This window comes from Mirounga angustirostris, unplaced genomic scaffold (assembly GCF_029215605.1).
Source record: "Mirounga angustirostris isolate CCGP_5_RB_7025 unplaced genomic scaffold, mMirAng1.0.hap1 SCAF_13, whole genome shotgun sequence".
Taxonomy (NCBI): Eukaryota; Metazoa; Chordata; class Mammalia; order Carnivora; family Phocidae; genus Mirounga; species Mirounga angustirostris.
This window is the reverse complement of record NW_026991721.1, coordinates 95,488,627-95,509,062: the sequence shown is the minus strand read 5'-3', so window position 1 is coordinate 95,509,062 and position 20,436 is coordinate 95,488,627. Positions and strand designations below refer to the sequence as shown.

Here is a 20,436-nt window from a genome sequence, read left to right as displayed (position 1 = left end):
TACTGTGTCCCCAAGAGGTAGAACACATGCATCCAGGAACTAAAGGTTGGAAATAGGAGTATCCATGCTTACCATTACTCCCAGTGAACTATTCAGGAAATTCGTGCTTCCTGTCCCCGTAACTCTAGACTCCGAGTTTCTAGAGGTCATGGTTTCCAGATGCAGAATGTTTCCACCACAGTACACAGCAAGAGTTCTATTTTTTTTTTAAGATTTTATTTATTTATTTATTGGAGAGCGAGCGAGAGCGAAACAGCGTGAGAGAGGAGAGAGTCAGAGGGAGAAGCAGGCTCCCTGCTGAGCCGGGAGCCCGATGTGGGACTTGATCCCAGGACCCTGGGATCATGACCTGAGCCGAAGGCAGTCGCTTAACCAACTGAGCCACCCAGGCGCCCCACAGCAAGAGTTCTATTAAACTAAGCTACACTTGCTCCTCACCATGGAGACCTGAAGACAAAAGAAAAAAATGATTCACTTCAGGGCACCTGACTGGCTCAGTCTGTAGAGCATGTGACTCTTGATCTCTGGGTTGTGGTTGTGAGTCCAAGCCCCATGTTGGGTGTAGAGCTTACTTTAAAAAAGGAGGGGGGGGGTGCCTGGGTGGTTCAGTCGGTTAAGCATCTGCTTTCGGCTCAGGTCATAATCTGGCGTCCTGGTTTAGAGCCCAGAGGTGGGCTCCCTGCTCAGCAGGGAGCCTGCTTCTCCCTCTCCCTCTACTGCTCCCCCTGTTTGTGCTCTCTTGCTCTCTCTCTCTGTCAAATAAATAAATAAATAAACTTGAAAAGAAAGATTCACTCTCCCAGCAGAAGGAATCCTTCCTTATCATCAGGAGGAGTCAGGGCTGTAAGGAACAAGGAGAATACATACAAAACCCAAGGGTTCACAGCCTGAAAAGGCCATGCGACCAGGCTCTTGGGGCTCAGACTCCCAAGCTATGTCTTCCCCTAGGTTAGCAGAAGTGCTAGCCAAGGCTGGGAACAATCTAGAATGGGTAACAACGGAGGGAGAGGACTACCAGATGGGACTCCAGAACCGCTGTATAGTGGGACCGTAATTAGTCCCACTAACTTTCCATTTATAAGATTCTCAGGGAAGAAATCAAGCAGGGTCCTGAAAAGGCTGTTTAAGGGTAGAGTGAAAGGATGATAGAGCAAGTAGATCCAGGCAGGGCAAGGAGTGAACTACATGGGTGCCACGTGGTGCTGCCCAGGCTTCCCCTTGAGGACTGCTCACTGCTGCTGGGGCGCTGTGTCCCCTGGGGGCTCTCAGCTGAGCTCTTTCACATTGTTCTCAGCAGAAGCAGCTGCCTTGCCCAAGCCCTTACCCCCTTTCTGGGAACAGCTCACATCCAAGACTAGATGATGTGCCAGTTACCTCAATTCCAGACCATCCTGGGAGGTCGTCCCAGCCTGAGAAATCCCTGTGGGATTGGCTACCCTGACTTAGTTCACCTCCCCCTCCCGCCCCCCGCAGCCCCCAATCCTGCTTCCTTCCCTTCCAGGTGCTGTTCCCTCGCCCCCTCAGTGGGCCTCCTGCACACAGATCTCAAAGTTTTTTTCCCAGAGAACCCAAATGATGACAGTGCATGTTCAGAGATAAGAAGGCAACCAGCAGAAGAAACCAGTTCACAAAGTTAAAAGTGGTTTTCTCTAGGGAGAGGAACAGGGCTGAGGCGAGGGGGGCAGGAGACTGTCGTTATATCCCCCTCTGTGCCCTTCCTGCTTTTTAACACACATGTATTAATTCCGTCATTAAAACTTTTGTTCACTTAAACTTTTTTAATTTAAAGAATTTGATACTGTGGCTCTCTTGTTTTAAAACTTTCCATTGCTTCCCGTTGCATTTAGAATAATCCTTGAGAATTGTTAACATGGCTTATAAATCCCTCCCTGACTGGTCCCTGCTGAGTTTCCTACCTCACTCTCTCTGTTGGCTGCCTTCTGGACTCAGAGTTTCTCAAATGAGCCTCTCTTCCTAACCGGAGCTTCAAACATGCCTGCTCTGTCTGGAATACTTTACCTGTCCTCCCCTCCACCTGGTTTTCTGCTATTCCATCCATCAGACTTCTGCTTGGATGTCACTTTCTCAGGGAGACCTTCACTGCCCCTCAAACTATATTAGTCACCCCTTTATCATTCCCACAGCATCTGTAGGAATGCACCTGTCACTAGATCCAGTATATCTTAAAATATTTTGCGAAGTCGGAGGGTACTGAAAATAATGAGGGGTTGGCTAATAGCACTGGGAATATTTGTTAATAAACTCAACTGAGAAAGTTTCAAAAAATAATAATAATAATGTCAGTCTCCCGAAGTCATCCGTTTACCGTCCACAAGGACCGTCTTGCTACACCTGTCATTACCACCGCCTGGCACATAACCACAGCATAGTAGATGTTATATATTCACTGAGTTTTGCCAAAACGTTTTCTAGAGTCTCAGCTCTGTACCTAACAACAAGTTAGGTAACCTGTCCGAGCTGCAGTTTGCTCAAGTATAAGATGGGGATAAAAATAACACCTACCTTGGCGGGTTGTTTTGAGAATTAACTGAGATATCTTGGCAAAACCCTGAGCACAGGGGTGCCTGGGTGGCTCAGTCGGTTAAGTGTCTGCCTTGGCTCAGGTCATGATCCCAGGGTCCTGGGATCGAGCCCCACATCCGGCTCCCTGCTCAGCGGAGAGCCTGCTTCTCCCTCTCCCTCTGTCTACTTGTGCTCTCTCTCTGTCAAATAAATAAATAAAATCTTTAAAAAAAAACCCTGAGCACAGTGCCTGGCATATAGTAAGCATTTGATTAATGTATGCTTAAAATGAAGAAAGGCCGTATCAATATACAATGACATCAGCAAATTTTTTTTAATTTTATTTATTTATTTGAGAGAGAGAATGAGATAGAGAGAGCATGAGAGGGGGGAGGGTCAGAGGGAGAAGCAGACTCCCTGCGGAGCAGGGAGCCCGATGCGGGACTCCATCCCAGGACTCCAGGATCATGACCTGAGCCGAAGGCAGTCGCTTAACCAACTGAGCCACCCAGGCGCCCGACATCAGCAAATTTTGAGACTCACTTTTTACCCTTTCCAACACTGAATGCTGTGTTTTCAAATAATTTTGTAAAAATACATGTATATTTTTGTAAATTCATAGGCAAAAAAAAAGGGGGGGGGGGGTACCTCATGGTTTTAAGCCAACGTGTATTTTCAAGTCAAGAGGCTTTGTTAATGAGATGTCCCTGCTATCCCATGACGGGCACACCATAAAGAAAGCAAAGGGTGCCCGGCTGGCTCAGTCCACAGAGCATGCAAATCTTGATCTCAGGGTTGTATGTTCAAGCCCCACGTTGAGTGTAGAGATTACTTAAAAATAAGATCTCAAAAAAAAAAAAAAAAAAAAGATCTCATGGGGCGCCTGGGTGGCTCAGTTGGTTAAGCGACTGCCTTCGGCTCAGGTCATGATCCTGGAGTCCCGGGATGGAGTCCCACATCGGGCTCCCTGCTCGGCAGGGAGTCTGCTTCTCCCTCTGACCCTCCCCCTCTCATGCTCTTTCTCTCTCTCAAATAAATAAATAAAATCTTTAAAAAAAAAAAAAATCTTTAGGGGTGCCTGGGTGGCTCAGTCAGTTAAGTGTCTGCCTTCGGCTCAGGTCATGATCTGACGTCCTGGTTTAGAGCCCAGAGGTGGGCTCCCTGCTCAGCGAGGAGTCAGCTTCTCCCTCTCCCTCTGCCCCTTTCCCCTGCCATGCTCTCCCTCTCACGCTCTCTCACTCTCTCAAATAAATAAATAAAACCTTTAAAAATAAATAAATAAAATAAAATCTTTTTTTTAAAAAAAAAGCAAATATTCAGTGCTCCCCTCCTTGTCACAGCTTATTTGGGGGGACGGGGTATTTGAGAAGGGAGTCCCAGCCATGGCATTATTACCATGCAAGGCCCCGCGCAGTGAAATTGCAGGTATTTCTCATCTTCCCTTCAGGTTTTGCCACAGCGCTGTTGCTTGTGCTATGGGAAGATAGGGGGCCCATCTCTCCCCAGCCAACCCAGGTGGCTGCCTCTGCCTCCAACGTTTCCAAGTGACGTAGAACCCTACAGGCCCAGAGGCCCCTCCACACTTCCTGTGTGGGGTTCAGAAACTCGCCTCCCCTCCCAGCCTTAGGTGCCTGCTTCGGAAAATGGTGAGTCTTCCTCTCACGGGTCCCCTTTTTCATCCCGGCATTGGGAACGATGACCTCAGGGTCCTCACCTTCAGCAGGGGTTTTGGGAAAGTCCTCTGGTTTCTTTTTCAGAAGTAATAAGCCACCGGCCTCCGCCATCTTAGGTAGAATAAGGGTCCATCCAGTGAGAGAAGGATGCAGTCGGGGAACCTCTGGAGAATTCTGGGACTCTGTCTCTTATCAGGTAAGTAGGATGAAATGAGAAAGGGTGGTATTTCTCCAGACTATGGGAAGGCTCCCAGCCTACCTTTGTGCTGCCCAGTGGTCCCAAGGAGCCTCATTTACCAGAAGACGGAAGGAATGTTTTGTGCTACATGAAGGCAGGGATCTAAGACTGCAAGCTAGTGGGAAAGAATACGCTCCATGCACGGGAGAATTTTCAGGGAACAGCCAAAGAAAAGCATTTGGGATCATTGCTTTTGAAAGCAGAGAACTTTCTCTGCCTCCAAGAACAAAAGCTGGTTCATCAGTAAACTACCCAGCCTCGAAGAACGAACACAAAAGAGATTAGAGCTAATCTCCACCCCTCCTCCAGCCAGGAATCTCAAAATTAATCCCCAAGACAATACACGCTGGTGACCAAGAGCTTTCAATTAATTTAGTCCTTTTTGAAGCAAGGGAGAATATAAATTGATAAATAACCAAAAGCAATTCCACATCCCAAAGGAGATAAGATAAAAAAAAATAAAATAAAGGTTGCTGTTTAAGTGCCAGACACTGTATAAAGAAAAAATTCTTTACACGTGTTACCTAATTTAATTCTTACCTCCATCTTGGAAGGTAAACGTTACATCCTCTATTTTACAGACAAAGAAACTGATACGCGAAGGTAGTAAATAACTTGTTTAAAGCCACGCAGCTAGTAAGTGCGAAAGCAGACCTGGGGAACGCGACTGTCTGCCTACAAGGCCTATGCGCTTCATGGCTACATGGTGTAAAATGGCTCTGGATGGCTTTATTTCAGCGGCCTAGAAAAGGCTGGGGCTCCGCAGAGCCAGAGCCATGATGTCTCCACTTCCTGCTTCGCTGTAAGGGTCTCAGGCTTTTTTTTTAAGATTTTATTTATTTATTTGACAGAGAGAGACACAGCGAGAGAGGGAACACAAGCGGGGGGAGCGGGAGAGGGAGAAGCAGGCTTCCCGCTGAGCAGGGAGCCCGATGCGGGGCTCGATCCCAGGACCCTGGGATCATGACCTGAGCTGAAGGTAGACGCTTAACGACTGAGCCTCCCAGGCGCCCCAGAGTTTCTCAGGCTTGAAGGCTCACACAAATCACCTGGTATTCTGCAGCTTCTGCTTCGGCGGGACTGGAGTAGCGATTGCCATTCTGCATTGCTAATAAGCTCTTGGGCTTTTAAATCTGCGACTGGTCCAAGGAAAACATTTTGAGGTTGTCAAGGGGCAGGGTGTGACTCCTGCAAGGAGGGATCAGGCATTTTCTTAGAGGCTTATAATATCAACTATGTTTTCCCAGGGCGGAGGGGGCAGGGGGGATGGAGAGAGAGAAAGAGACTGGATATCAATGTCCCAAGCACCCCTCAAGATTTGACATCATGAGACTGTGCCCCATCTGCTCTGGAAATGGATGGGCGGTGGGCAGGTGGAGGGGGTCTCACTCCATGTAGAGGCTGTTGGTAAAAGAGAGGTCCAGGTATACGGAAAACTTTCAGGCAACATCAGGGAAACTGGTCATCCATAATGAGTCCAAGTTAGTGCTAAGTGAGGAGCCCATTGGAAATGTGACCAGGCACAACGGCTCTACGTGATGAGTAAGGGGAGTGTCAAATATCTCCATCTCAAGCAGAAAACAAATGGAAAAACTGAACAGACAAGCCAGAGCCAGAGACAGAACAAGATTCTCAACATTTGTACCTAACCGAGAGCTTGCTTTTCTTCTACAGTCTGATTTTCAAAATGGAGGCTTGGTGGCAAAATTCTTTTGCTATTTCTCCAGTGGCCCAAAAAGTAGCCTGAACTTTTTCTACCTCCTGTTTGTCAAATACTGAGTGTTCATGTTCAATGCTAGACGCTTCTTTGCTTTGTTTCATCCAAACTGATCAGGAACCCCTGGTCCATACCCAGCAATACGCATCCCTTACCTGGGGTACAGCAATGAATATGACCCAGGGGTGGTTGGGAAAGACTTTAGATGTTCAGAAATGGTCAGACCAGACCACATTACTTTCTCGGCTTGGAATTTCAGGGACCCACAACATTTACTAACTCTTTTTTTTTTTATTATTTTATTTTCTAGTTGGCGCTTGGGGGCAGGAAGGTAAGATATGCTTTCTTTCCTCGTTATGAAATCAACCTGGCATTCTTTGTTTTTATGAATGGAGCTTTCTCTAGACTCTCCCCACCCCCACCCCCACCCCCACCAACAGAGCTTCCCCAGAGACCCATAAAAGAGGTTTCTACCACCTTCTCCTTTGCCTTTTCCTGGTCAGTCTAAAGATAGTTCCAGCCCAGAAGAGGAAAAGCAATGGACATCATAGGAAATACAAGTCTTAACCATTCAAAAGAAAAAAATTGAGACTGTTGAGTTGAATGTGCCAAAAATTTTCATTTGTTTGCATTTCATATTTGGTGTGGGATTTTGTAGAAGGTATGAATGTATGCACGGGGATGCGGTGAATAAGCCTCTGGAGCATCATGTGGGTGCACCTTAGAGTCACATGTCCAAATACTCTGAATGCGTGTGCATTGCATTCATGTGTGCACACGAATGTGAGTACACCTGGCCTGGACTTACTTCCCGATCACAGTGGCAGAGTCAGGAGTGTCCCTGTATTGGAAGGCTTTCTATTCAATCAGCTTCTCTGTGCTGAGTGACCCATTTTGTGTTTTAAGGCGGCCACTGGGCCCATCTACATTCTGTGACACTGCCCCCTTTGCAATGTTTTTAGAATCCTTTCTTTTTTTTTCTTTTTTACCCTGCAGCATGCTTTAATATTACCTTATTGACAGATGGAATGTGTCGAAAGCACTCATGTGCTTCAGGGTAACTAATCTCTTCTGCAAGCTACTGCCAGTTAAAGTTGATTTTTCTTCATCGTTGATTTATGTGCAATACCTATCTTCTTTTTTCCCCAGCTTTATTGAGATATAATTAATGTATAACACAATGTAAGTTTAAGGTGTATAATGTGGTAATTGATATTGCAAAATCACTACTTAGGATCCGTGTTTGTAAATTGCCATCAGGTGTTAATGTAGGATGTAGGGCCCCAAACAGCTTTTCCTATACAGTCGTGAGGAATTTGAAGACCCATTGTTGTCTTCTTTTTAATTTAGAAAATTATATTTTATTTTTTTAAGATTTAAAAAAAATCTCCACACCCAATGTGGGGCTCAAACTTACAACCCCAAGATCAAGAGTTGCACATTCCATCAACCGAGCCAGCCAGGCGCCCCAGAAAATCACATTTTAATACTGTAGAGAAGTGGAAAGATAAATATAAACTTGCCCATAATTTTTTCACCAGTCATAAACATTGCTGACAGGCTGATGCAATTCCATGATGCAGTCTTTTTTTTCCTTTTCTTTTTCTTTTTTTCTTGGAATTGAGTTGACATACAATGTTACATTAGTTTCAGAAGGTCCTGACCCAGGGGAGCAGGGTCTGTTCTGAGTAGCTGATAGAAGTATAGCTAATAGGGGCGCCTGGGTGGCTCAGTCGTTAAGCGTCTGCCTTCGGCTCAGGTCATGATCCCAGGGTCCTGGGATCGAGCCCCGCATCGAGCCCCGCATCGAGCCCCGCATCGAGCCCCGCATCGGGCTCCCTGCTCAGCGGGAAGCCTGCTTCTCCCTCTCCCACTCCCCCTGCTTGTGTTCCCTCTCTCGCTGTGTCTCTCTTCAAATAAATAAATAAAATCTTTTTAAAAATTTTTAAAAAAAAAGAAGTATAGCTAATAGTTGCTTTATCATTTCCTTTTCAGAGACTGAGGAACCTACAGGTAAGAGGATTTTCACTCTATGTGGAACAAAATGGTATTAAGGACAATCGTAGTAATAAACACTGAGAACCAGAACTACCAGAAGAAAAATACAATTGTCCATCGGTAGGATTTGTAAGAAATGCGCCTACGTCTGTGGCTGACATGTATCCCTGAGCATGCATTCAGGGAAGCATACACATGTGGGTGTGGGTGGGAGCCACCACTGAATTTTTATGTGAATCACAAGTTCTTTGAAGGCACAGATGGCGTCTTATTCACCTGGCCCAGTGCCTGGCACATAGTAGGTGCCCAGCAAATATTTTTTAAATGAGTAAATGATCACTAATTCCCTTTCTTCAAGAAGCTGATGGTTTTCTGTAAAAGATAAATAACTGATAGTACAGTGCGTTGTGTGCTGTGATATGGGTAAGTACCAGCTAAAATGAACTATAAAAACAGTAGTGGTCGGGGCGCCTGGGTGGCTCAGTTGGTTAAGCGACTGCCTTTGGCTCAGGTCATGATCCTGGAGTCCCGGGATCGAGTCCCGCATCGGGCTCCCTGCTCCGCAGGGAGTCTGCTTCTCCCTCTGACCCTCCTCCCTCTCATTCTCTCTGTCTGAAATAAATAAATAAAATCTTTAAAAAAAAAAAAACAGTAGTGGTCAACTCTACAGAAGATAGTAGGGAAGCTTCCCCAGAGGTGATTCTTTTTTGTTTTGTTTTGTTTTGTTTTTTGTTTTTTTTGTTTTCTTTTTGTTTTGTTTTGTTTTGTTTTTTGTTTTTTTGTTTTGTTTTTTGTTGTTGTTTTGTTTTGTTTTTTTGTTTTGTTTTGTTTTGTTTTGTTTTCTTCCCAGAGGTGATTCTTGAGCTGAGTTTTAAAGGATGAGCTTTGGGACGCTGGGATGGCTCAGTCAGTTAAATGTCTGACTCGTGATTTTGGCTCAGGTCATGATTTCAGGGTCATGAGATCGAGCCCTGTATCAGGGTTTGTGCTGAGCATGGAGCCTGCTTAAGATTCTGTCTCTCTCTTTCTCTCTCTGCCCCTCCCGCTCACATGCACTCTCTCTCTCTCTTAAAAAAAAAAGTAGTAAAATAAAGGATGACTTTGTATTTTTTTTTTTTAGATTTTATTTATTTATTTGACAGAGAGAGACACAGAGAGAGAGGGAACACAAGCAGAGGGAGTGAGAGAGGGAGAAACAGGCTTCCTGCTGAGCAGGGAGCCCGATGCAGGGCTGGTTCCCAGGACCCTGAGATCATGACCTGAGCCGAAGGCAGACGCTTAACGACTGAGCCACTCAGGCGCCCCAATGACCTTGTATTTTAGAAAGAAGAATATTTTTTTTTAAAGATTTTTATTTATTTATTTATTTGACAGAGAGAGAGATAGCGAGAGCAGGAACACAAGCAGGGGGAGTGGGAGAGGGAGAAGCAGGCTTCCTGCCGAGCAGGGAGCCCGATGTGGGACTCGATCCCAGGACCCTGGGATCATGACCTGAGCCGAAGGCAGACGCTTGACGACTGAGCCACCCAGGCGCCCTAGAAAGAAGAATATTTTAGTCAGAGGAGTTAAGGCTGTGTGGTGTGAGGTTAAGAAGCTTAGAGTGCCATATTTGAACCCTGGATCAACTTCTTATTCGTTGAGTGTCTGAATAATTTACTTCACTCTTCTATGCTATAGCATCATCGTGTATAAAATGGAAATAATAATGATACCTAGCTTGTAAGTTTGTTTTAAGGATGGAATAAGTGATTCACTTAGAACATTATCTGACATATAGAAGCAATGGGTGAATTTTAGTTATTATTCTATGGGAAACATGCAGACTAGATAATAAGCATTAGAGTTTATTGAGCATGCGTATTCTAGGTATTGCCCTAAATATTTTACCTGAATTTCTCATTTAATTCTTCTAATCTCCCTATTCTACAGATAAGGAAACCAAGGTTTAGAAAATAAATAGCCCGAACACTGAGATAAATAGAAATGCAGATCTAGTTGATACTGATGCTCATTTTCTTAACCATCATGAAACACTGTCTCTGGATGGATGTATATTAAATCTTTGTGAGCATTCTAACTATTTCTAGGCACAGACGTCCAGGCCCTTGTATGAGCATGTATGTCTAAGCTCTGCTACCAAATCTGCGCTGATAAAACTCCTGAGCAATTTTCTTTACTTTCTTTACATTTCTTTTCAAACAAACACACCACGCAGAGTGAAGTGTCTATTTACTTTTAAATGGTTTTATTTATGATTTCTAGCTTATTTAACATTGCTAAGAAATAGCAGTATTGAAAAATTATTTCTAAGTCAAAATAACATCAACTATCTACATCATTATACTCAACCCCCAATTATTAGCAGATAGATAAATTTGGAGAATGACTTGTTTACCATTCCGTATGATCTCAGCCAGAGAGGTGCCTGAGCAACTGGGTCAGAACTCAGTTCTGTTCTCCATTGTAGCAGGACTCCAAGAAGGAAAGGAAGAAAGTAACTAATATTTTTCTTTAAGCATCCGCTGTGTACCATTCATTTTAACCAGCACAATCCATTTAATACTCACAAATACCCTGTGAGGTGGGTGTTTCATCTCCATTTCCCAGATGAGTAAACTGAGGCTCAGAGAAATTCAATGACTTGTCCTCAAGCACACAGCCTAAGGCAGATCTGGGATCCAAACACAGGGCTGATGCAGTCCAGTGCTCTTTCCCCAACAGCATACTGTAGCAAAAAGCCCCCAACAGGGAGAGGGCTGTCTCTGAGCACCACCACCTCTCCTGTATTCCAGCTGCCACATCCAGGCTTGAGCATAACCTAGTGCCGCCCTGTGTCCCGGCCACAAGTCTTCCAAAAAGCAAGGATGCACCCTAGCCGCACCTCCCAGGATAGCATTGCCTGCTGTGGGGAATGTGCGGGCCCCTAAATTATCTTAGCGGATTTCAGTTGTCCACAGCAAGAGTGCCTCCCTCTAACAAAAATTATTGAGAGTTGATTATACTCAGGAGATGGTTCAACATAAAGCCACTTTTTATTGGAAGAACCATTCCTTTAAAATGAGTACAGTCCTTTACATAATTTAAGGGCAATGAAAGAAAAGTGGTATAAAATAAGGAGAAAGATGCTTGATCTCTACTATGAGGGATTCTGTTCATTATAAGAGAGAACTTCTGAATGGTGAAAAATAGGTAAGACCAAGAATCAGTGGCTCAAAGATCTTGTGAAGATGAGTGAAGGTCTTTATCTCTGAGAAGACTCTTTCATGTCTATCCAGAATACAGTTTGTGCTAATGTAGGAGGCTGAGCTTGAAGACTTCTAGAATTTTTCAGCTTTAGGGTTTTAAGACTTTCTGAGCTTTGGGCGCCTGGGTAGCTCAGATGGTTAAGCGTCTGCCTTCGGCTCAGGTCATGATCTCAGGGTCCTGGGATCGAGTCCCGCATCGGGCTCCCTGCTCCTTGGGAGCCTGCTTCTCCCTCTGCCTTTCTCTCTCGCTCTGTCTCTCATGATTAAAAAAAAAAAAAAAAATCTTTAAAAAAAAGACTTTCTGAGCTTCAGTGGATCTGGATCTAGGGGCACATGCTGGTATAGTCTCAATGTGATGCATCTGAGCTGCATCAACAAGCATACCTCACCTTCCAGGCTTGGGGCTCCCTAAAGGATGGGCCTTCTTTGGAGGTTCTTGGGGATAATGTCTAGTCCCACTTGAAAATTTTTGTCTACAATTTAAACTTAATCCAAGGTTATTTTCTTACAGTGCTTTCCTTTTCTCATGTTCAGGTGAATCAACAGGTTCACCTCCAGAGAAAGGTAAGTTTCTCTGTCTTTCATGGATGCCTTGAGGATGCAGGTGGGTGGTTAGAGGAGAGGGAATTGGTTGGGAGAGATTATCCCCAAGAACTGAGGTCATTCCAACTCCTGTTTTGGAAATAGTCCCAAAGGGACTTTTCTAGGCTTTCCTTTACTTCCCTCCTCCCCTTCCCAAGCCCCCATGTCCATGCCTAAACTCTGAAGTCATGCTCAAAACGTTCTCCAGTTCCCCTTCTCCATCAGATCCCCTCTTTCATGCCCTCTAGCCAGTAGAGCTCCCCTTTGATGAGAAAATCCAAGACCTGGATGACGGGTGACCTTCTGCGTCTGGTTGGTTCTTCTATTCCTAATTTACCTTTGCCAAAATCTTAATGGTTTCTCCCTCCAATTTCTCTTCTCTTCTCTCCCGTTTCCCAGGGTATAAAGTTTCCATCTCTGGAACCACGGTAGTGCTGATATGCCCTGAGGAAGTTGAAGGTGAAAATCTACAATGGGAAATGAATGGTGAAAAAATACCAGAGGCTAATGAAAAGCAGCTATCTCTGGCTGAGTTTTCAGAAGTGGAGCACAGTGGTTATTATGCCTGCTATGCAGACGTCTCGAAGAAGAACTATCTCTACCTGAAGGCAAGAGGTAATACAGGTCCCCGGAGCAGACACCATGGGACACCTTAGACAGGGCCATTTCAAGAGCGCATTTTCAATCATTTCTTCCAATGCACCTCACAGTCCCCTGGTATCTTTGTGCTTCTCTTCTACTCAATCCTGAGACTCTCAGGGGCCACACAGCATCAGTGTTTTCTGAAATATGGATTAAACACCAATATGGGGGTTATCTGGGAAAGCTCAGTCAGCACTTAGATCTAAAATAACAACTTTCCAAGAGACAGGATCACGTCATTTGCGTTATGTCGAATCTGGAATTATGGCACATAGATAGGGGTTTATCTGGTGCTTTATCCAGAGATCAATTCTTCAGAAGAATTTGCAAAGCTGCTATAAGAAAGTGTCATAAACTAAGGCATAATAATGATAGCTAACATTAGGTGTTTCAAGCACTTGCATGGATTTTTTTTCATATAATCCTCTCAACAACCATGAGTTAAGTACTATTTAGTTCCCATTTTTTATTTATTTTTTTAAAGATTTTTTACTTATTTATTTGACAGAGAGACAGACAGCGAGAGAGGGAACACAAGCAAGGGGAGTGGGAGAGGGAGAAGCAGGCTTCCCGCTGAGGAGGGAGCCCGATGCGGGGCTGGATCCCAGGACCCTGGGATCATGACCAGAACAGAAGGCAGGTGCTCAACCATCTGAGCCACCCAGGCACCCCTTAGTTCCCATTTTTTTAAAAGATTTTATTTATTTATTTATTTGTTTATTTATTTGAGAGAGAGAGAGCACAAGCACGGGGCAGGGAGAGGGGGAAGCAGGCTCAATCGCAGGACCCCGGGATCATGACCTGAGCCAAAGGCAGATGCTTAACCACCCAGGCACCCCTGTTTTATTCCCATTTTATACAAGGGGAAACAGGGACTTTGTGAGTTGAAAACACTTCACACAATTCTCACAGCTAGTGAGTAAAGGAGCTGGGACTTGAACCCAGGACTCTCTGACTCCAGAGCCTCTACCCATAACCTTCACTCTTTGCTTGGTGTTACACACATTGAAAGGTCTGGCTCTGGCCATGGCAAGCATGTGAGTAGTAAAGGGAGAATCGCCCTTATTTGTTCCTTGGTGGTCTCTACTGTCCTTGTGTCTTCTTTTCTCGGTAATTTCTCTTCCCCTCCCCATATCTCTGTCCCCCACAGTGTGTAGGAACTGCATGGAGGTGGACGTGATGGCAGTGGTTGCAATCATCATAGCTGACATCTGCATCACTCTGGGCTTGGGGCTGCTGGTGTATTACTACAGCAAGAACAGAAAGGCCAATGCCATGCCTGTGATGAGAGCAAGAGGTGCCGGCGGCAAGACTAGGGGTAAGACCATGGAGTTACATCGGAAGAGAGTCCCACCAAGGGGGGGATGTCCAGCCTGGGCCAGGATGGGTGGCAAGTCCACAGCCAGCTCAAGACAGCTTCTATAGAACATTCCCCGTGTGGCCAACATCTGGACAGAGGGTATCACGTCTCAGATGGCTTCTCTCTGTCCTGCCCTAGAGAAATACAAAAAGTGTATTAACAGGATGGCTGTGGAGTATTCTGGAGTAACCAGATTCCACACCTCCTCCCTCCAATCTGTGGGGAGAGAGACTTTGGGATCTTCGTTCCTGCCTTTTCCCTTCCCTTACCCATAGAAAAGGAGACATGGAAGGACTTTGAGCTGAGGAAAATCATAAAGTGATACGAAGAGTATGGAGGTCATTAGGGATGGGATTAAAGGAAACAGGAGACAGAGTGGCCAAGATGGAGAAAGGGAGGCCTAGAGGAGAGAAAGAAGGGGTTTGCCGTCCCTCCCGGATCTCGGTCTCATGGCCCCGAGATGGGTGTTCCCTCGTGGGAGCTAACCCTTTCCCCCTCCCTCCTCTGCAGGACAAAACAAGGAGAGGCCACCACCTGTTCCCAATCCGGACTACGAGGTACCAAGGGATGGAGTCGGGGAGGGGAGCTTTCTAGGGGAGAAGGGGACAGGTGGGCCTGTCCATCCGGCCTGCCAGACACTTCGAAGCCCCTCACTCAGGCTTGCCAGACAGCCCGCCTTGTGCTGGCCTCTGCCGAGCTGGGCTGTTTCCAAGGCTGCATGGCTTCTACAACCATGGCGTTGGGTCGGGGGGGGGGGGGGCGGTGACACCCTCTTTCGGTGGCTTATTCACTAGCTGGGATACAGCATGGGGAATACCATATCCACACACGCCCACATGACAAATTCAGCACTGAGGTTCCACCTGCACGCACTGTGCAGCCACATCGGCCGTTGAAATATGAAAGTACTTCATTGGTAAATAGCCGCCAGCTTCCTGCCCCGCTCTCCCAGCACACACACTGCCAGACATCACAGCCTCTCCCCCCACTAGACTGCCTCTCAATCTGACAACTGAAGAGTTAATGCCTGGCATGGCAGAGAACTGCCAGGATTGTTTCGATTGCTTGGTGTGCGTGTCCTACCAGTTGTTCAGTATCGGGAATATCACACCTGAACAAGGGCCACAGGTATTTCTCGAGCACCAGGCAAGCAGGTGGTATTCACTTCCATGTAAGTGACTCCATTTAATCCTGACAAATGCCCTGAGAGGTGGGTCTTTAGATTCCCATTTTGGAGATGGGAAGGCTGAGGCTCCCAGAAGGTGATAGGTTCAAATCTGTTACCAGGGGGCACCAGGTTAGGATTGGAGCCTGTCTCCTGGTTCCTAGTGCAAGGTTCTTTCCGTGGCACTAAAGCTAGATCTTCAGGGGCCCTTCTTTGTTAGGAACTACTTCCTCCCATCCTGCCGACCACAACCTCTCTATTCACCCCCCGCCCCCCAGCCCATCCGGAAAGGCCAGCAGGACCTGTACTCTGGCCTGAATCAGAGAGGCATCTGACGGCTCCTGAGGACGCTGCCTCCTCCAGGCCCAGCTCTGGCTTCTCCAAGGCCTGCTACTCCCTGTACCCTGGGTAAATCCTGGACTCCAGAAGAGAATTGTTCCTCTGCCTGCTGGAGAACTCACACCCTGCAGCCTTGTCCCCAGCTCCCTCCATTCTGCCTTCTCTGCTGGCCCTCAGCCCTAGACTATCTCTGCCTCATTATCTTGTGAAACATCACAGCTCCTCACGCCCTCACGCCCCGGGCTGCCCTCTGGTCAGGCTATTTATTTCTGTTATTCACCCCCACCATAACCAGTTCCTTCCTACCCTGCAGGAGATGTCCCTGCTCCCTTCCCTTCCCCCCTTTCCTGGGAAGAACTTGCCCCCATCCCTAACTATTGCATCTGTCTACCTTTCTTTTCTTCCAGCTCTCTCTTTGGCAACGCTTTGTGGGGATGGACTGGGTAACTCCAGCAGGGGGCCTGCCCCATGCACAGACCCTGGCCCAGAGCCAGCCCGTTACTCCCTACCCCAGGTCTTCCCTGCAGGCCCCTCCAATGAATATGCTAGGCTCCCCGACAGCTGAGAGAGAAAAGAAATAAAGTGTATTTGGCCGAAAGAATTGCTGTCCCTCTTTTCTGGGAGGCCCTCAGAGGCTGCCTTGTTTCCTCACGTCCTCTCTACCTTTGCCTCAATGCCGCCCCCCCCCAACTATAATCCCCAAAACAGGTGCTGCCGCTGTCTTTGGAGAGGGTGTTAGGGAATAAATAAAAAAGAGACAGAGAAAGAAGTAAACAAATAGTCCTCTGACTCACTTCTCTTGGAGAAAAGCACCAAGGATGTCAGAGAGTGACTGATGGGTCCCCGGTGGAGTGGTCAATTGAGAAAACAGAGGCACAGAAGCAGAAGCCTTCAAAGGCAGGTGGGGGCGGTGGATGGGGAGCTTGGAGGCTTCGGGGCAGGACCCAGACTTCCACAAGCTGCTGGGAGAGGAAGCCAGGGCTGAGCCCCCGGCGGGGCCGTGGAGAAGGAGGTGCTGCCGAGAAGCACCCTCCCGCCCCCTGCGAGGCAGCCAGAAGGTGGCTGAGGTTTGGCAGGCCCGGATGTGGGCTGCGGGGGCCGGTAGGAGGGCCGGGCCCCCACCCGGCTCCCTGTGCTCCTCCAGCACAGAGCAGAGGCCGGAGCTGTGAGAAGCCCCAGCAGGCCCCCTTCACCCTCACTGCACCCAGAAACCTCCCCGGCTGACCACAGGGCTATTGATGCGTGTGGCCACCACGAAAAGGCCATTCGTGGTTAGCAGCCTGCCACGTGCCGTGCACACTCAGCCTCAGGCTTGCAGCTACAGGTCTGTTGGCCCCTGTCGGTGCTTCTTGCCCTCTGTGCACAACACCAGATGCTCACTCACTAGCTGCTGACCAGCAGGCTGGCGCTCTTGTCCCAGGTGCACCTGATCATGTTCCAGGAAGGGGACGTATGGCTCAGGGTGAGAAAAGCAGTAACAGCTAAGGGCTAGTGAGCACTGACTAGGCTCTTGAAATCACCCTCAGCACTTTCCATGCCTTATCTCATTTAATCCTTAGCGCAACGAAGTAGACAAGATGGATGGTGTCCTCCTTTTACAGATGAGGCTACAGAGACTCAGAGAGGTTAAGTTATTTGCCCAAGTTGCACAGCTAGTGAGTGAGGGAGCAGGAATGAACAGGCAGGACTGTCCAACTCCAACGCTCTGAACATCTACCCAGTGCCGGTGCTGACAGTGATCATAAAGAATGCCCTCGGGTTTCCTGGCTTTCAAGTTCTGTATTTAATCACTTAGGCACTCCTGCAGCGAGTGCTTTTCTCATCACTCATGTCGCAGACCAGCACTGTGCTAAGTGCTCAGGGGAGACAAAAATAAAATAAAATAAAACTCTCTCTCTCTCTCCTCTCTTCCCTCCCTTCCTTCTCTCTCTTCCATCTCCTACATACACATTGTGTTGGTTCTGTTTCTCTAGAGAACCCTAATGACAAAGCCTGATGTCAAAACCAGGCAAAAACAGGGGCGCCTGGATGGCTCAGTCGTTAAGCATCTGCCTTCAGCTCAGGTCATGATCCCAGGGTCCTGGGATCGAGCCCCGCATCAGGCTCCCTGCTCCGCGGGGAAACCTGCTTCTCCCCCTCCCACTCTCCCTGCTTGTGTTCCCTCTCTTGCTGTGTCTCTCTCTGTCAAATAAATAAAATTTAAAAAGTAAAATAAAACAGGCAAAAACATTACAAGAAAAAAAAACTGCAGACAAATATTCCTTATGAATAGATGCAAAAATTCTTCACTAAATTTTAACAAATTTAATCTAATAATATATAAAAAGAAAAAAAAAGAATAGGGCCACCCAGCTGGCTCAGTCAGTGGAGCATGCAACTCTTGATCTTGGGGTCGTGAGTTCAAGCCCCACGTTGGGAGTAGACTTTACTTAAGAAAGGGGGTGGTGCGCCTGGGTGGCTCAGTCATTAAGCCTTTGCCTTCGACTCAGGTCCTGGGATCAAGCCCCGCATCAGGCTCCCTGCTCAGCAGGTAGCCTGCTTCTCCGTCTCCCACTCCCCCTCCTTGTGTTCCCTCTCTCATTCTCTCTCTCTGTCAAATAAATAAATAAATAAATCTTTTAAAAAAAAAAAAAAATATATATATATATAATAAAGAATAATACATAATGACCAAGAACAGTTTATTTCAGGAATGTAGGTTCGGTGCAACAAATCATGCCCCCAACGTAATTTATCATATTAACCGACTAAAGAAGTAAAACCATATAATCATCTCAGCGGATGCAGAAAAAGCATTTGACAATACTCAACTATTTTTACTAAAAATCCCCAGCAAACTAGAAAGAGAACGGAATATCCTCAATCTGTTAAAGAGCATCTAAGAAAAACCTATGGCGAATATCATCCTTAATGATGAAAGACAATGTTTCCCCCTAAGATCACAAATAAGGCAAAAACATCCTCACTTCTATTCAACATTGTACTGGAGGTTTCTAGCCACTGCAATAAGCCAAAGAACAGAAGTAAAATACATCCAGATTGGAAATGGAAAAGTTAAACTGTCTTTATTCGCAAGCAACATGATCATTATGTAGAAATTCTGATGGGCTTTACAAAAAAAAAAAAAAAAGTGGTACTATAATTAATATGTGAATTTAGGAAGTTTTCAGGGTACAGGATCAATATACAAAACAACTATATTTCTAGATACTATCAATGAACAATTGGAGATTGAAAGTTTAGAAATACCATATAAAAGAGCATAAAAAAATATAAAATACTTAAGGGATAAATCTGACAAAAGATGTGTTTGTGGATTGGCAGAGTCAATATCATTAAGATGTTGAGTCTCCCCAAGCAGATCTATAAATTCAACACAGTCCTGATCAAAATCCCAGCAGGCATTTTGTAGTAACTGAGAAGCTAATTCACATGGAATTACAAAAGACCTAGAACAGCCAAACTACTTTCTTTTGAAGTTGCATCTCAGCCTATCCACTCCTGAGTATTTATCCAACAGAAATAAAAGCATATGTCCACACAATAACTTACATGTGAATGTTCATGACAGCTTTATTTGTAATAGCCCAAACCAGGAAATAATCCAAAAGAATATCAACAAGTGAATAGATAAATATCCTGTGGTATATACAATGGAATACTACTGGACAGTATAAAGGAATAAAATATTGTAGATGTACCAAGATGTATGAATCTCAAAATAATTATGCTGAGGTGTAAGAAGCCAGACCAAAAAAGGGTACATGTTACATTAGTATACTTATGTATATAAAAATCTAGAAAAACAAAAACTAATCTATAATGACAGAGCAGATCAGTGGTTGCCTGGAGGGTAGAGGGATAAGGGAGGGATTGCAGGCAAAGGGGCACAAGGAAACTGTTCAGGGTGTTGGATATCTTCATTACCTTTATTGTGTTGATGTCTCACGAGTGTATACATATGACAAAACATCACATTTTATACTTTAAATATATGTATTTATTCCTGTCAATTTACCTCAGTAAAGCTATTTTTTTTTTAAGATTGATTTATTTATTTGAGAGAGAGAGTGTGTGTGTAGGGAGAGAGGCAGAGGGAGAGGAAGAGAGAGAATCTCAAGCAGACTCCCCACTGAGTGCAGAGCCCAACACGGGTCTTGATCTCACAACCCTGAGATCATGACCTGAGCCAAAATTAAGAGTCGCACACTCAAATGTCAGAGCCACCCATGCGCCCCAGTAAAGCTGTTTATTAAAAGCACAGAAAAAGAGGGACACCCGGGTGGCTCAGTCAGTTAAGCGTCTGCCTTCGGCTCAGGTCATCATTGCAGGGTCCTGGGATCGAGTCCTGCAATGGGCTCCTTGCTCAGCGGGGAGCCTGCTTCTTCCTTTGCCACTCCCCCTGCTTGTGCTCTCTTGCTCTCTCTTTCTCTCTCTGATAAATAAATAAATAAATAAATAAATAACTTTAAAAACAAAAAAGAGAACCAAAGGACACAAGTTTCCAGAAGGGCTTAGGTGGAGGGCAGTTTTCTCAACCTTGGCTTCACCATGGAATCACCTTAAGCCATTTTGAAAGTCCTGATGCCTTTGCCCAAGATAATCAGAAGCTCTGGAGATTCCCAAGTGCATGCAATGTTGAGAACTAGTGAGAGGTATGGGGGGATATAAGAGCCTACAAGGACTACAAGGTGAAGGGAAGTGTGCAGGGTGTTGGAAGGAGACAAGTACTGGGTGCAGTAGAAGTCACCGGAAAGTTCCCCAAGGCGGAGGGATCCAATGTGGAAAGTGGGAGGCAGGCTGCAAAGGACTACAGTCCTAGGGATGTAAACGGTATAAAGCCATAACCACGAATGAAGCCTGTGTACATTGGAAGTTCATTCTGTCTCTAACAAAATCAGCATCTGTGTATAGCTCAGGAAAATAGTGGGCAGAATCATCCAGATCTCTGGCT

General features: G+C 45.9%; 1 protein-coding gene across 1 annotated transcript; it reads left to right on the top strand.

Moving 5' to 3' along the window:
• The first annotated feature begins 4,098 nt into the window (after positions 1 to 4,098).
• On the top strand, positions 4,099 to 16,073 carry LOC123857765 (T-cell surface glycoprotein CD3 epsilon chain). Its single transcript, XM_045894931.1, has 9 exons — positions 4,099 to 4,169; positions 4,281 to 4,392; positions 6,462 to 6,482; positions 8,147 to 8,164; positions 11,929 to 11,958; positions 12,376 to 12,591; positions 13,769 to 13,936; positions 14,489 to 14,535; positions 15,422 to 16,073. The coding sequence occupies exons 2-9, from the start codon at positions 4,344 to 4,346 to the stop codon at positions 15,476 to 15,478; spliced, it is 606 nt and encodes a 201-aa protein (XP_045750887.1). The 5' UTR covers positions 4,099 to 4,169; positions 4,281 to 4,343; the 3' UTR covers positions 15,479 to 16,073.
• Positions 16,074 to 20,436: the final 4,363 nt, after the last annotated feature.

Excerpts from the sequence above, each read along its gene's own strand:
- LOC123857765 (XM_045894931.1), top strand. The coding sequence starts at position 4,344 with ATGCAGTCGGGGAACCTCTGGAGAATTCTGGGACTCTGTCTCTTATCA. Across the intron at positions 4,393-6,461 it reads GGGACTCTGTCTCTTATCAG|TTGGCGCTTGGGGGCAGGAA; the intron begins GTAAGTAGGATG and ends TTTATTTTCTAG. Across the intron at positions 11,959-12,375 it reads AGGTTCACCTCCAGAGAAAG|GGTATAAAGTTTCCATCTCT; the intron begins GTAAGTTTCTCT and ends CCCGTTTCCCAG.